This window comes from Diplotaxodon limnothrissa, linkage group LG7 (assembly GCF_057381915.1).
Source record: "Diplotaxodon limnothrissa isolate DT_005_m linkage group LG7, D_limnothrissa_male_GT1.1, whole genome shotgun sequence".
Taxonomy (NCBI): Eukaryota; Metazoa; Chordata; class Actinopteri; order Cichliformes; family Cichlidae; genus Diplotaxodon; species Diplotaxodon limnothrissa.
The window spans coordinates 66,127,112-66,140,192 of record NC_140602.1 but is presented as its reverse complement, the minus strand read 5'-3'; the positions used below and the strand labels follow the sequence as shown (position 1 = coordinate 66,140,192).

Sequence of the window (13,081 nt, the reverse complement as noted above, 5' to 3'; positions counted from 1 at the left end):
TTTTATGTACATTAAAGCTTTATAAAAATGTAACAGTGCAAATGCAAATTCCTTGCTGAAAGTTTAACCAAAAGGCATTTCCAGTAGAAATGGGCTGACATATCCTGAGCATAACCATGTATAATATCCACTGAAGTTAAAAAGAGGTGCTTTGCAACATTAAACTGCAGTGTGCAGTACGCATTTTTCGGACCATAAGGTGCACGGGATTATAAGGCACATTAAGTGAAACAAAGCAGTCAGATAAATCAAACTTTATTAAACTCATTCTTCTTGCTTCCTCCACTTCTGTACCCTTGATTCATTAATGTTGAATTCTCTGCAGCTGCTCTATTCCCATGTTGTTGCAGTATATTAATGACTAACCTCGTATTGTGGATGGATTATCTCAGTTGTTCTCCTGACTGAAGTTTGGTCCGTTTACAGCATCCTGCCATGCGATTGCATTTGTCTCTAACCATGAAGAACCTTCACGTTAACTTTTATAAGTGGAAAAGTGTTAGTGTTCGTCCTCCAGCTTCACTGTTTATGTTATGCTAACATAGCTGTGTCGCTAGCGATCACGTAGCACATCATTATATACCAGCTAGCCCAACTTCAGTAACCCTACAAACGTCACTGCTGTTTAGTTTCCTGTCTTCATCTATGTTGGAAGTGATAGCAGAGCTGTACGTTTGATTTTTTTTCAGAAATCTCTCAGTCAGAACATGCTATATCATGCTTAGGTAACTAGCGAAACTAGCGAGCTAACTTCCGCTAGCTTCCTGCTAACTTCTAACTCCGTTAAATGTAATAACTTTTGTTTTCATGGATGCCTGGAAGTTAAACTTTATAGTTACACCTGGTAAAGCAGCAATGCTGATCGTTTTATTAAAGATGAAAGAATTTAGACAGTTTTTAACTCTAAGTGATGCTGCAGTGTTCGTTTGACCTGAAGCATACGGAGTTTAGGACCCAGATTACTCCCAGATTTAAGAGCATCTTAGTCCGACAAATATGACAATAACAACAGCCGCTTGCATGTTCTGCAAAAAAATGTGCTTTGTTGTGTATCTGACGGACAAACACCAAACCAGTTCCACATCACGGAAGTTGCACCATTTTTACAAACCAATTCTGGTTCATCTGTTTCACTCAACAATCGGCCATGTGCGTATGAAAACAAAGGCACTGCGCATGCGCGTTTTACTCCCATTCTATCGCGATATGTCATTTTCCTATCGTTGCCTAACATTATACCGGTATTACCGTGAACGGTATAATATGGCCCAGCCCTACTTTGAACAGAATGCTTGAGATTTTAAGGTTAGCTGCTTTTGTGGTATCTGCCACTTGGGCACTTTTTAACATCACATTACTGCACGGTATTGTGCAAAAGTGTTGAGAACATGGAAAATAGGTACAACGATTTAACATCTGCAAACATACATGGAGCTACAATATATATGTGTGAAAAATAAAGCCTGTACAACTGTAACAAGTTTCAAAGTCAATATTTGGTGTGACCCTCTTTATCCTTGAACAGTCTGACCTCTCTGAGGCAGCTTTCTTGTAATTTCTTGAAGTAGTCTTCAGGAATAGTGCTCCAAGGTTCTTGAAGGACATTGAAATTTCTTATTTGGATGTTGGCTGATTTTTTTTTTTTTCTTAAATTCTCTGTGAGCATGATCCCACACTGCTTCAGTAACATTGAGGTCCGGGCTCTGGGGAGGCCAGCCCATGACTGAGTGTTCCACTGTGTGTCTTTCTACCGAGGTTTGCTTTAACAGCATTCACAGTGTGTTTGGGATTATTTTCATGCTATAAAATGAAAGTGATATTAATCTGAAGCTTTTCTAAATGATATAGCATGGCGGGTCAAAATCTGACTGTACCTTTCTGTGTTCACAATTCCACCAATTTTCACAACATCTCCAACACCGCTGGGTTAAACGCAGCCCCAATCCATGACAGAGCACCCACTGATCTTTACAGATGTTTTTGAACACACGGATGAAATCGGATGTCACTGTCCCCACATGCCAGGGCAGCGCAGTTCTGTAGTAGAAGAGTTGACGAGGAAGCGGTCCACCTTTGCCAGTTGGGTTGTAGAGGGCTGTCTTTTTCTAGCTCTCTTTACAGTGATGTGGAAAAAACAAACAGCTTTTAAACTTTCAGTTTTCAGTGAGATCTTAACATCGTTCAAACGGCAAAAAGTTTTGACTTGATGGTACAAGAGGATTCATCCCAACCAACCAAGAGTTTGCAACAAATGCAAAAAGATATTTTAAAAAATTGCTTTGTGAGTTTTTTAACTCGAATGTGAATATTTTGTGCACTTTTTATTATCGCATGACTGTAAAAAAAAAAGATTGTCTATCTCTTTGAGCAGATTTTACCTTCGTGATATTTTAGCCACAAAGCAGTTAGGAGGGAAAATAACTGTCACATTAATGTGGAATGAAAATAATGATTGCAGCTGCAGTCCTCGCAGTGATAGAAGTTCCAAATGTGTGTTTGGCGAGTAATTGCTGCTCGTTAGAAGCCCCAGTGAGAGTAGCTCGCAGTCATTAACTGCTGTTTTCCGGCCCTCCCCCATTTCTGCCTTTCCTTTTTATTTACCTCTACTCTTTCCTTTAACCCCTCCCCAATCTTTCTGTCGCCTCTCCAGAATCCCCCCAATCTCCCGTTTCCCTCTCCAAAATCCCCGTTTTCTGCTTCGCCTCAAAAATATCTGTAGTTTTATCTCTACTCGTTTCAGATAACCTCCCCCTTTCTTACCCTCTTCATTCTCAGCTCTCACATCACTCATTCACTCGCTCCCCCTCACCTTCCCTCAGAGGCCTTCCTCCCTCCCTCGTGTCCCCCTTGCCCTCTAACTTTTGGCCCTTTCTGGCTGCAACAAGGACTCCTTAACAGCTCTACCTGAATCAGCCCTGTGTTTTATCACTTGAACAGAAAACTCACACAGTCCACATGACTGGATGTGACGTCGACTTCTGTTTACACTCAGTTCGTCATAGAGCACTTTTATAACAGGAAAGGAACAATGAACAGAGCCTATAAAACTGCACTCATGCTGGTCTTTATATCATTGTGAATTTATTCATGGAAATTAGAAGATTTAAACCAATTAGGAACTTACTGTGTGCTGTCAAATCGAGTCTTTAAGCCCTCATGGCAGTTTTCATAAGAGCTAGTGCTGTATCCTTTCAATTTCCAAAGACATTTTGGCCAATAATCTCGTTCAGAAAAAGAAGTCTTCTCAGCTTGACAACATTGTTTAGAACTAGTAATAAAGTAATGCACTTATTCACATCACTTATTCATCAGCAACAGTGTTTCACTTTCAAGCAGAAACGTTCTTGTTTTGCTGCTTTCCTTCATCGTTTGCGAAGTTAACGTGTGGTTGTAGACTTGACTAGACAACACAAATAGATGTTCAAGTTCAAGTTCAAGTTCAACTTTATTGTCACTTCAACCATATACAGTTTAGAAATACACAGTGAGGCGAAACAACGTTCCTCCAGGAACTAAGGTGCTACAAGACAAGTTAGTGCAAAAAAAAAAATAATATATAATATATCTAGTAATAATATTGTGCAAAAGAGCATTTACAGGTTGGTGTGTGCGATGGTTTGGTGGTGTAGGTCAGTGTGTTTGCGCTTTGTGTTGGTTAGTCAGTCCAGTCTCAATGTTTTGAGGTATTTGAGTTAAGCTGAGTGATAATGTTAGTGTATGTGTGTGTGTGCGTGTTTATCAGTCAGTCCCTTTTTGCTGAGGAGACGGATGGCTTGTGGAAAAAAGCTGTTGCACAGTCTGGATGTGCGTGCCCGAATGCTTCGGTACCTTTTTCCAGATGGCAGGAGTGTAAAGAGTGTGTGAGAGGGGTGTGTCCGATCAGCCACAATGCTGGTGGCTTTGCGAATGCAGCGTGTGGTGTAGATGTCCTCAATAGAGGGTAGAGAGACCCCGATGATCTTCTCTGCTGTTCCCACTATCCGCTGTAGGGTCTTGCGGTCTGATATGGCACAGCTCCCAAACCAGACAGTGATGCAGCCGCTCAGGATGCTCTCAATAGTTCCTCTATAGAAGGTGGTCAGGATCGGTGGTGGAAGCCGGGCCTTTCTCAGTCTTCTCAGAAAGAAGAGACGCTGTTGGGCTTTCTTGTGCAGGGAGCTGGTGTTGAGGGACCAGCCGAGGTCCTTCTCCAGGTGTACGCCCAGGAATTTGGTGCTGTCAACGATCTCCACAGAGGAGCCGTTGATGCTCACCGGTGAGTGGTCGCCTCGTGTCCTCCTAAAGTCAACAACCATCTCTTTTGTCTTGTCAACATTCAGAGACAGGTTGTTGTCTTTACACCAGTCCGTTAGCCTCTGCACTTCCTCTCTGTACGCTGACTCGTCGTTCTTGCTAATGAGACCCACCACGGTCGTGTCATCAGCGAATTTAATGATGTGATTTGAACTGTGTGTTGCTACACAGTCATGAGTCAGCAGTGTGAACAGCAGAGGACTGAGCACACAGCCTTGTGGGGCCCCAGTGCTCAGTGTGGTGGTGCTGGAGGTGCAGTTCCCGATCCGTACTGACTGAGGCCTTCCGGTCAGAAAGTCCAGGATCCAGTTGCAGAGGGAGGTGTTCAGGCCCAACAGGCTCAGCTTTCCGATCAGTTGTTGGGGGATGATCGTGTTAAATGCTGAGCTGAAATCTATGTACAGCATTCGGACGTGTGAGTCCTTCTTGTCCAAGTGTGTCAGGGCAAGATGGAGTGCAGTGGAGATGGCGTCGTCCGTTGAGCGGTTATGGCGGTATGCAAATTGCATTGGGTCCAGTGAGGGGGGCAGCAGGGTCTTGATGTGTCTCATGACGAGCCGTTCGAAGCACTTCATGATGGTGGGTGTAAGTGCGATAGGGCGGTAGTCATTGAGACAGGACACAGAAGACTTCTTGGGCACGGGGACGATGGTGGTGGCCTTGAAGTAGGTTAGTGTGTAATATGCTTCATAATTTTTGGAATTTAAGTCAAGTTAAAAGTCAATTAATTGAGAAAATCATTCAAATATTTTTTGGGAAAATTGAAAATAATTAGTTTCCACACTATGTACACCATTTAAAATCACAGAGTGACAACAACGTGTTTGTATCTGTTACCTATAATAACGACAACACCTCAAGTCAGCCCTACATGTCTGCCATACATCACAGTATCAGTTTATTATTGTAGGGTCTTTACCATACAATATATAGTGCCTTGAGACAACTGGTGCTGTGATTTGGTGCGATAAGAATAGAGCTGAATTGAACTGAAGACTGTCCTTTAGAAGGAAAAGAGCAGCAAGTAAGTATAAATGTTTGTCCATTTCTGGCTGCTTCACGGGGCAGTAGCAGTTTAAGCTACCTAAACTACCAGACCTCCCAGACCTCCCTGTCCCTAGCCACCTTCTTCAGCTCTTCTTCAGGGGCACCACTGTCCGAAGCCTGGGTCCTGGCTCTACTCTGAGGTCTCCTTCTATTTGGTCATACCCAAAACACCTTAATTTGCTCTTTTCCATGTGGAGGAGTAGAACCTCTACTGTGAACCTCTGAGAATCCCTCCATGAATCACGCCTTTATTGTGTTAAAGGAGCTTTGGTGATGCCAGCAGGTGTCACTTTGCCCCTGGTAGAGTCTCCCAAGGCAGATTGGTCCCGGGTGAGGGGCTGGCCTAAGGTTGATTTAGAGTCAAAGTGACCTCTGAAACAATGGACCATGTTTATCAGGCCTACCCTGGATCCAGGCATGGGGCAGGTGCTGGTTGGCGAGCCTCTGGGGCCCTCAGCCTGAATGAGCCACATAGGCCAGCCCTCCCGTGGATTGTTCAGCCGCAGTGTGGATCAGGAGGTAGTGAAAGGCAGAGGGCTTAAAACCGGCTCCCGGGACATGTTTCACATGTCTTTGTTTATTTGTTTGTTTATAATTCAGTTTTAATCAGTTATTAAGGTTTCCTGATGAGCTTTCCCTCGCTGTCTCCCAGTGAGTCTTTTCCTGTTTCAATACGGTAGGTTCTGTTCATTTGATTAACACCAAGAGTGATGGAGCAGTGAGTGTGGTCACAGTCATAGTCTGAAAAATATCAATATCCAGCAGTAGGTTATTGATAACATGGCAGTTTAGCCCCATTATTACACCTACCCATGGAAAGAATGACAAAAATATGTTCGAAAGTCAGTCAAGTTTAATGTGTTGCTCTTCAAATGTTGTAGTTCTTTTTTAGCATTTTAACTTCACTGTCAGATGTTCTTTGGCATATTGTTAATACATCACATAACACAGAAAATTACATTATAATCAATCCGAAAATCTTTCAGTACAACAAGAAAAAGAGTGGTTAATCATCACTTTTAGTTTAAGGTTGTAAAAGTATCTTTAAAAATCTCATATAGGTGTGCAGCTGTAAATTCACACAGCACCATAAACACTGGACAATTATGAGCCATTAATTTGTTTGAATGTGTTAGTTTCAAAGACCCACACAGATAAAGTGTCGACTGGCTCATGAACTCCCTGACCTCAGATTTTCCCGTCTCCAGCTGTGCACACACCATCCTCTCTGCTCTCTGCAGATGTGGAAAGCAAGCAACAAGTCCTCTTTGCAACCAAAATGTGACGAAGGATTTCACAGTGCAAAAGCATTTCAGTTTTGTTTTGTGTGTTGTTTTTTTTTGGTTTTTTTTAACTTGCCTCTGAAGTGTTAAAAGCAACCAGCTGAAATTGCCATTTTCACCTGTGGTGCCTGGCCTTGAACGAGGCCTTTGTGGCGTATTTCTTCCAGGTCCATAATACCCAACCTTTATTTCACACATTTGTGCCAGCACGCCGCTTTTCCCTCGCTTCCTCTCCCCTCCCTTGTTTTCTCAGCCTCCTTTTCTTTTCTTCCCTCCAGCCTCACTGCGTCTGGAAGCTGCTGAAGAGCTGAATGGTCAGAGCCAAGATGAAGTCATCGTGTCTTTATATCATTATATTCTCCTTTTACCTTTTTTAGTCACAGAAAACCCATAAGGGTGGGGCGCCGGGGCATAGATTGGCTGTCGATGGGAACAACACACACACACACACACCCTTTAACCCTGCTATGTGCCCACTCTTGCTCCTCCAGCAGGCCCAGTCCTTTCCATCCCAGTTCCCTCACTGTTTCCATGACACAGCTTCTTTAAATGGGCACAGTCACATTTTTTGGAGGGAGGGGGGGCGGGATGGTGTTTAAGGTGATGCTGACATTCGGTGGATAGTACTCCACTTTATGGTTACTCAGGAAATAATCATTGCTTGTGTGGTGCAATATGTCTATGTGGGAAAAAAAATCTTTGAAGGTTCACCAGCTTTCATTTGGAAAATGCTGGTTTGCCACCTTCCCTTCATAGCCAACAGAAGACAACAAAGACTACCTGTGCTGTCTAAACCCGCCCCTTAATAAACCAGTGCTCAGCCTGTTTTCTAAGAGTGTAAATTAGGTTATTTATTGCAGCTACAACTGTCCAGTTGCAGGTTTTTGAGGAACTGCTCATCCAAACATGAATGAGTGATTTGAATCATTTGACACAGGAAACCAAAGACATAATGCAATATCATGTTTGAGTTGAGAGGTTTCGTGTTAGAAATAGGCTCGGGCTCCACATTTAATTCGGTTCAATTTGCACTTGGCGGCAGCAGGAAGAAAAAACTCCCTTTTAACAGGAAGAACCTCCGACAGGAGCAGACTCAGGGAGGGGCGGGGCATCTGCTGCGACTGGTTGAAGTTCAGGGAACTGAGAGAAAAGACACACTATTATAATCACTAAACTTAGGGGTAAGAGGTTGAATCCAAACAATCCAAATCATTGATAGTTTGTCCCCTTTATAACTATTGTGTGCTGGGATGATGTAAAGTTAATGGTGTGGCGGCTGTAATTAACTGGTGGGCTGCCCAACTGCAATAGTTGGAACTGGAGCATTTGTTTAGGTGGCTTGCTAGTTGGCACAGACCTTAAAGAGGTTTGTGCTTCTGTTTTTGTGGTAGTTCATTTATTAGCACCCACACAGTCAACTTAGAATCATGCAAATGCAACAACTTAGCAAAATGCTAACATTAAGGCTTCAACCTGTATAAAGTCGCCGCGTCCATCTTTTATATACAGTCCCTGGTTTGTGTGTCATCTCTCCACACATGTTGGAGCAGAAACACAAAGTGTTTTTACCCAAAATATGACAGTGGGCCTCATGGCACTGCACATACTCACTCACGTCCTCAGCAACACACCCAGCAAGTTTGGCAGAGTGTCGATCAGCTGTCCATCAGAAAGGTCGTGAATCCGCCTAAAAGTTTTTCTAATTGATTTCGGGGGGGTTTTCTCCCAAGCGGAGCTTTTTATGGCTAAATAGCAGCGTTTTTATTTACAGCAGCACCACAACATGTTGTCATGAGAATGAGGAGCACTCTGCTTGGTGGTGCAGGGAATGTTGTTGAAGCTGCTTGCGACACACCTAAATCGTCCCTTTTGATAAAAATCTTCTGCTAACTCCTAACAAGCATCTTTTCAGCTGCTTTTCCACTCATGCTAATATATTCCTGTATATGTGTGTGTGTGTGTGTGTGTGTGTGTGTGTGTGTGTGTTCCCCCATAAGAACATACACTGACTGACTGTTTGTCATGGACAAACTTTCCACACCATGGCGCACACATGTTCTTTTTTTTTTTTTCATTTTCAGTGTGTATGTGTGTGTATGAGTACAGGCTGAGTAAACCCCACAGTGGTTTCCAGGCCCAGGGTGAATAAAGGTGCCTTTTGTCAGGCGTGGGGTGGGTGGGGGCCAGGGAGGTGGGTGGTGTCCAGTCTGGAACAAGCATGAATGTTCCCTCAGTTCCCTCAGACATTGCACTTCCCTGCCTACTTTCACAGCAGCGCTAGAAGAGAGCGAGAGAAAGGAGGCGGTGGTGGAGGAGGAGGACCTCTGGGTGGGGTAGGGAGGAGGTGAGCGGGAAGCTGGTGGGGGGGTGGGGCTTGCATCCAGCCAGTGAGCTCATTGGAACAGCGTTGTTGTTTTATCCTCCTACCGAGCGTGTAGTTTTTGGAAGGCATACGAGCCGCCGGCCGGCCAGCTCTCTCAGTCGCCCCTCAGTGCTGAGGCAGAGAGGAGCTACCCCACTACCCCGTCCTCATCCACCTTTTCTCCCCATAACCCACACATACACCCTCACTTAGCCACAGATATCGCTGAGGGAGGGAGGTCGAGCAGAGACTTGGTCGCGACAGTTAGGAGCACCTGTATGAGTTTTTCTCAGTTTTTCTTCACCCACCTGAGCTCTGATTGGTTTATTCACAACATGTTGTGTGTTTTTGTTTTCCACAACTTTTTTGCGATGGTGGCGACGAGGACCGAGAGAAAACCGGAGCAAAAGCAAGCTATGAGAGGAGACACTTAAAGGTGTCCTAACCGGATTTGTTTTCTCTCTGTGTTCCCCCCCCCCTCAGCCATCCGGTGCTCCGGTGGAAAATGACCCTCTGGGCCCGCTGCCTCCTGGATGGGGTGAGTTCATCTAACGCACGCACACATGCACACACTTCTGCGACTGTTAACAAACTCCAGGCAAAGACGAGAATATTCTAAAATCGTCTCCAGGTGTGCTAGATTTACAGCCTGTTTGAAAAGAGTGATTCTGCCTCCCTCACCGGTCCTGCAGGTAGGTTTGGCGACACTCAAACTACCTGACGTGAACCTTCGATTTAATGGTTCAAAATGCGCTTTCCTTATGTGCGTGCAGCTGTTAGGTGGAGGTGTTGGAAAACAGTTGCTGCACGGTGAAATTTTCCCTCCCTTTTACAGATCTCAAAGCACATTTTTGGAGATTTCAAACCTTTCTTCTGGTTCTGTGGCTATTACATTTGTCCTGAATCACTGACCTGTGAGCCAGCCAACTGTTAATTGATTGATAAATCCCTCCACTGATGGTGATTTTCATTCCCGTGTAGAAAAGCTGGATAAAGTGTCTCATGGTTTCTTTTCAGCGCTCTACTCATTTATCACTGTACGCTTTCCTTTTGCTCTGAAATCCACAAATTACAGAGGGCTGCGTTATTGATGGGGCTCTTCATCATCCACCGCTGCCCCAAAAGAGCAATGTAACCGGAGCCATGGCGAATTGTCCCCCGCACATTCATTCATAAACGAACGCTGCTGGCGGCTCCCGGTCCGCCAACATTTTCACAGACTTCATCACAGCCGTGTTCTCTCCAAAAATAAAAAATAAAAACCCCCAGCTTTCTGCCCGTGATGCCTTTTCAACATGTTGCGGTACCTCAAAACCTCAATTACATCGCTGGCTCTGATTTGCTTCTCGGGTGCGCTTTTTTTTTTTTTTTTTCTCATCTGCGGTTGCTCCGATTTGAAAAAGAGAAAGATGGGAGATGGAGGAGAAAAGAAGGGAAAGTGGCAAGTGGGGTGGTTATAGTAAAGTGGGGGGTGGAGTGAGTAGGAGTTGCAATGCGAGCACTACTGTTTCTGAACCCTCCACACACTCCTGTTAATGAGAAAAAGATGTCAGACCAGCGGCGGGAGGAGGAGGATGGGGCACCAGTGTACACTCTCTGCTGTATGTCTGTGGTCACTCTGACACACACACACACACACACACACACACATATTTTGCTTTACCCCGGTGAGGTATTTGGATCACCCCACAGCGAAATGCCACAAAGACTCGCTGCTTTTCTCTCATAGCGGCGAGATTTTTTTCTTCTTCTCCTCTCGGTCAGGTGATCCCTCTGATCCCGTCGAGTGTGGAGTTTTCCAAGAACCTCTGAGCCCACTGAGCATGCTCCTTCTGCCCCATTTGTCTCCACAGAGAAGCGTCAGGACAATGGCAGGGTGTATTTCGTCAACCACAACACACGGACGACGCAGTGGGATGATCCTCGGACCCAAGGGTGAGACAGCGAGCTGGAAAATATCTCTGTGTGCGTGCATGTGTTGGCCTGCTTGTTAGGTGGCGTGCCGCTTTGGGTGTTTGCTCATACTCAAGACGTGGTAGTCATGCACAGTTTAGTATGACAACACAGTGACTCATCTACATTATGATATAAACACGAGTAGAGTATTATCCCCGAGAGGAACATTTATTTCACAGCCTGACATAACTTAAAAAAAAAGCAGCTTTACCTCACATTATGTTGGACACAGGTCTGATGCGCTGTTGGTCATCTCGCTCACTTTCCTGATTTTCCTCTCGTCTCACCCATACTAGTTGACCCGCTGACATTTCAGAGTTTGAGCCTTCTTTGCATCTTCTTCTGGAGATTCAGTTGCTCTCCTCGGTGTGTTAGATACACCTTTGTTGCCATTCTAGATCTTTTCTAGAATCCTAAAAGCATGATTTTCTTCTTGTAAATTATTCATTTTTTAGCATGCAGCCAACTGATTATTTTCCCCTTCCCCTTTTATAGAGTCTTTGATTCAAATTTTCAGGCTAGCCAAGCAAAGCAAAAACACGTTAAAAAGACAACGTTTACGAAAAGGTGAAAAGCTGTGTTGTTCTTCTTAATTTTCATCCAAATTGGTTTGAAAAGTGAAAAACGCTGTTCCCCCTCTGCATTTCTGCAAATTCCTCAGACAACAGACAGATTTAAAAGCAGGCACTTCTTAGTAAGTAAAGTTTATTTATGTAGCACTTTTTAAGACAGGAATCTATTACAAAGCTGTATTAGCATCGTCACCTCTTACTGTGAGGTGGTGATGCCACTGTGTTAGCCTAGCATCCGGGAACACGATAGAAAGGAAACAGATTCACAGGCAGATCAGGGCGACTGCTATGAAATTTATTGTGATTAAAAAATATAGAGCATGTAAGAAAAGAAAAAAAAAGTGGCCATAATGCGTTGGAGTGCATGGATTTGGTGAGAGACTCAGTCAGAACTACACAAAAGCATACAAAAAGAACAATTACTCAGATTAATATCACACTGCTGACACCATTTATACATCAGTATTTAATTTTAAATGATCAGGTTTTCCGTCAGTATCGTTGCACTCCTTAATAAGTGTGTGTGTGTCTGTGTAAAGTTGAAACCATTTCACAACTAAATAAAAGATCAATCAAATATCGCATTGAACAAATAAAAAAATACACTTTGTATTTTTTAAACACGGGGTGCTAAACTTTAACCTAAACACAACCTTGACCGTGACAAAAGTTTAGAGTTTTAGACCTCGAATCAACACAGTAGGTTTAAATAGAGCGACTAAAGCATCAGGGAAAGAAAACTGCTTTTCACCTTAAAGCCAAACATGCTGCTTCTGTGTCCTCTAAGCGTTCTTGTGGTTTGAAGCCACCTGAATAATCAAACCTACCATTGCCATGCTCATAGGAGGTAAACTCCACTGTGGCACACCGGCGCAGGCTTTCTGGTTTTAGCACGAGTTGGCAGGGGAAGGTATGTCAGTTTCATCCCCCGAGACGGGGCCCCTCGAGCCGGGACCGCGCTCACTGCCCTCTCCCCTGTTGCAGGATGATCAAGGAGCACCCCCTGCCCCCGGGCTGGGAGATGAAGTACACCGCCGAGGGAGTCCGATATTTCGTGGACCACAACTCGCGCACCACCACCTTTAAAGACCCTCGACCTGGGTTTGAGTCAGGGTAAATATTCTCTCAGCCCTTTCCTCCCAAAGCTGTCACAGGCCGAGGCAAAGACTTCCTAATTAAATGATCATTCGACACTTTCTCCAAAATATTTAAGTGATTTTTGCCTCGGCCTGACATAACTGCATTGAAAATATTAAGTCACACAAGCCGCTCGTTTGGTGAAAACCTGAAAATAATCTTTTTTCTAAACTCCCATCATCTTTGCTGTTCCTTTTTATCCATTACCTTTCCTTTCTCTCCTGTTTTGAATATTTCTTTGAGTCAGAGAGAATCAGTGTCACAGAGGATCTCAGAAAACTCACACACACACACACACACACACACTGCTCTTCCCCTCAGCCTGTGAGTGTTTGCTTTGCCTTGAAGCAGTCTCAAATCCCAGAATGTGCAGATGTGCGACAACACATCCACTGCAGACTGCGCTGGCATCTGTGTGGGTGTTTGTGCTT

At 44.2% G+C, this 13,081-nt stretch overlaps 1 protein-coding gene across 2 annotated transcripts in view; it reads left to right on the top strand.

Moving 5' to 3' along the window:
- The window catches only part of wwp2 (WW domain containing E3 ubiquitin protein ligase 2), a 65,078-nt gene that overhangs the window by 40,894 nt on the left and 11,103 nt on the right, over positions 1–13,081 (top strand). The window contains exons 11-13 of one of the 2 annotated variants that reach the window (XM_085360148.1): positions 9,469–9,523; positions 10,839–10,920; positions 12,498–12,626. In XM_085360148.1, the coding sequence (XP_085216274.1) occupies positions 9,469–9,523; positions 10,839–10,920; positions 12,498–12,626 (266 nt within the window). The remainder of the gene's footprint in view (positions 1–9,468; positions 9,524–10,838; positions 10,921–12,497; positions 12,627–13,081) is intronic. The other variant, XM_085360149.1, reaches the window with a different exon arrangement.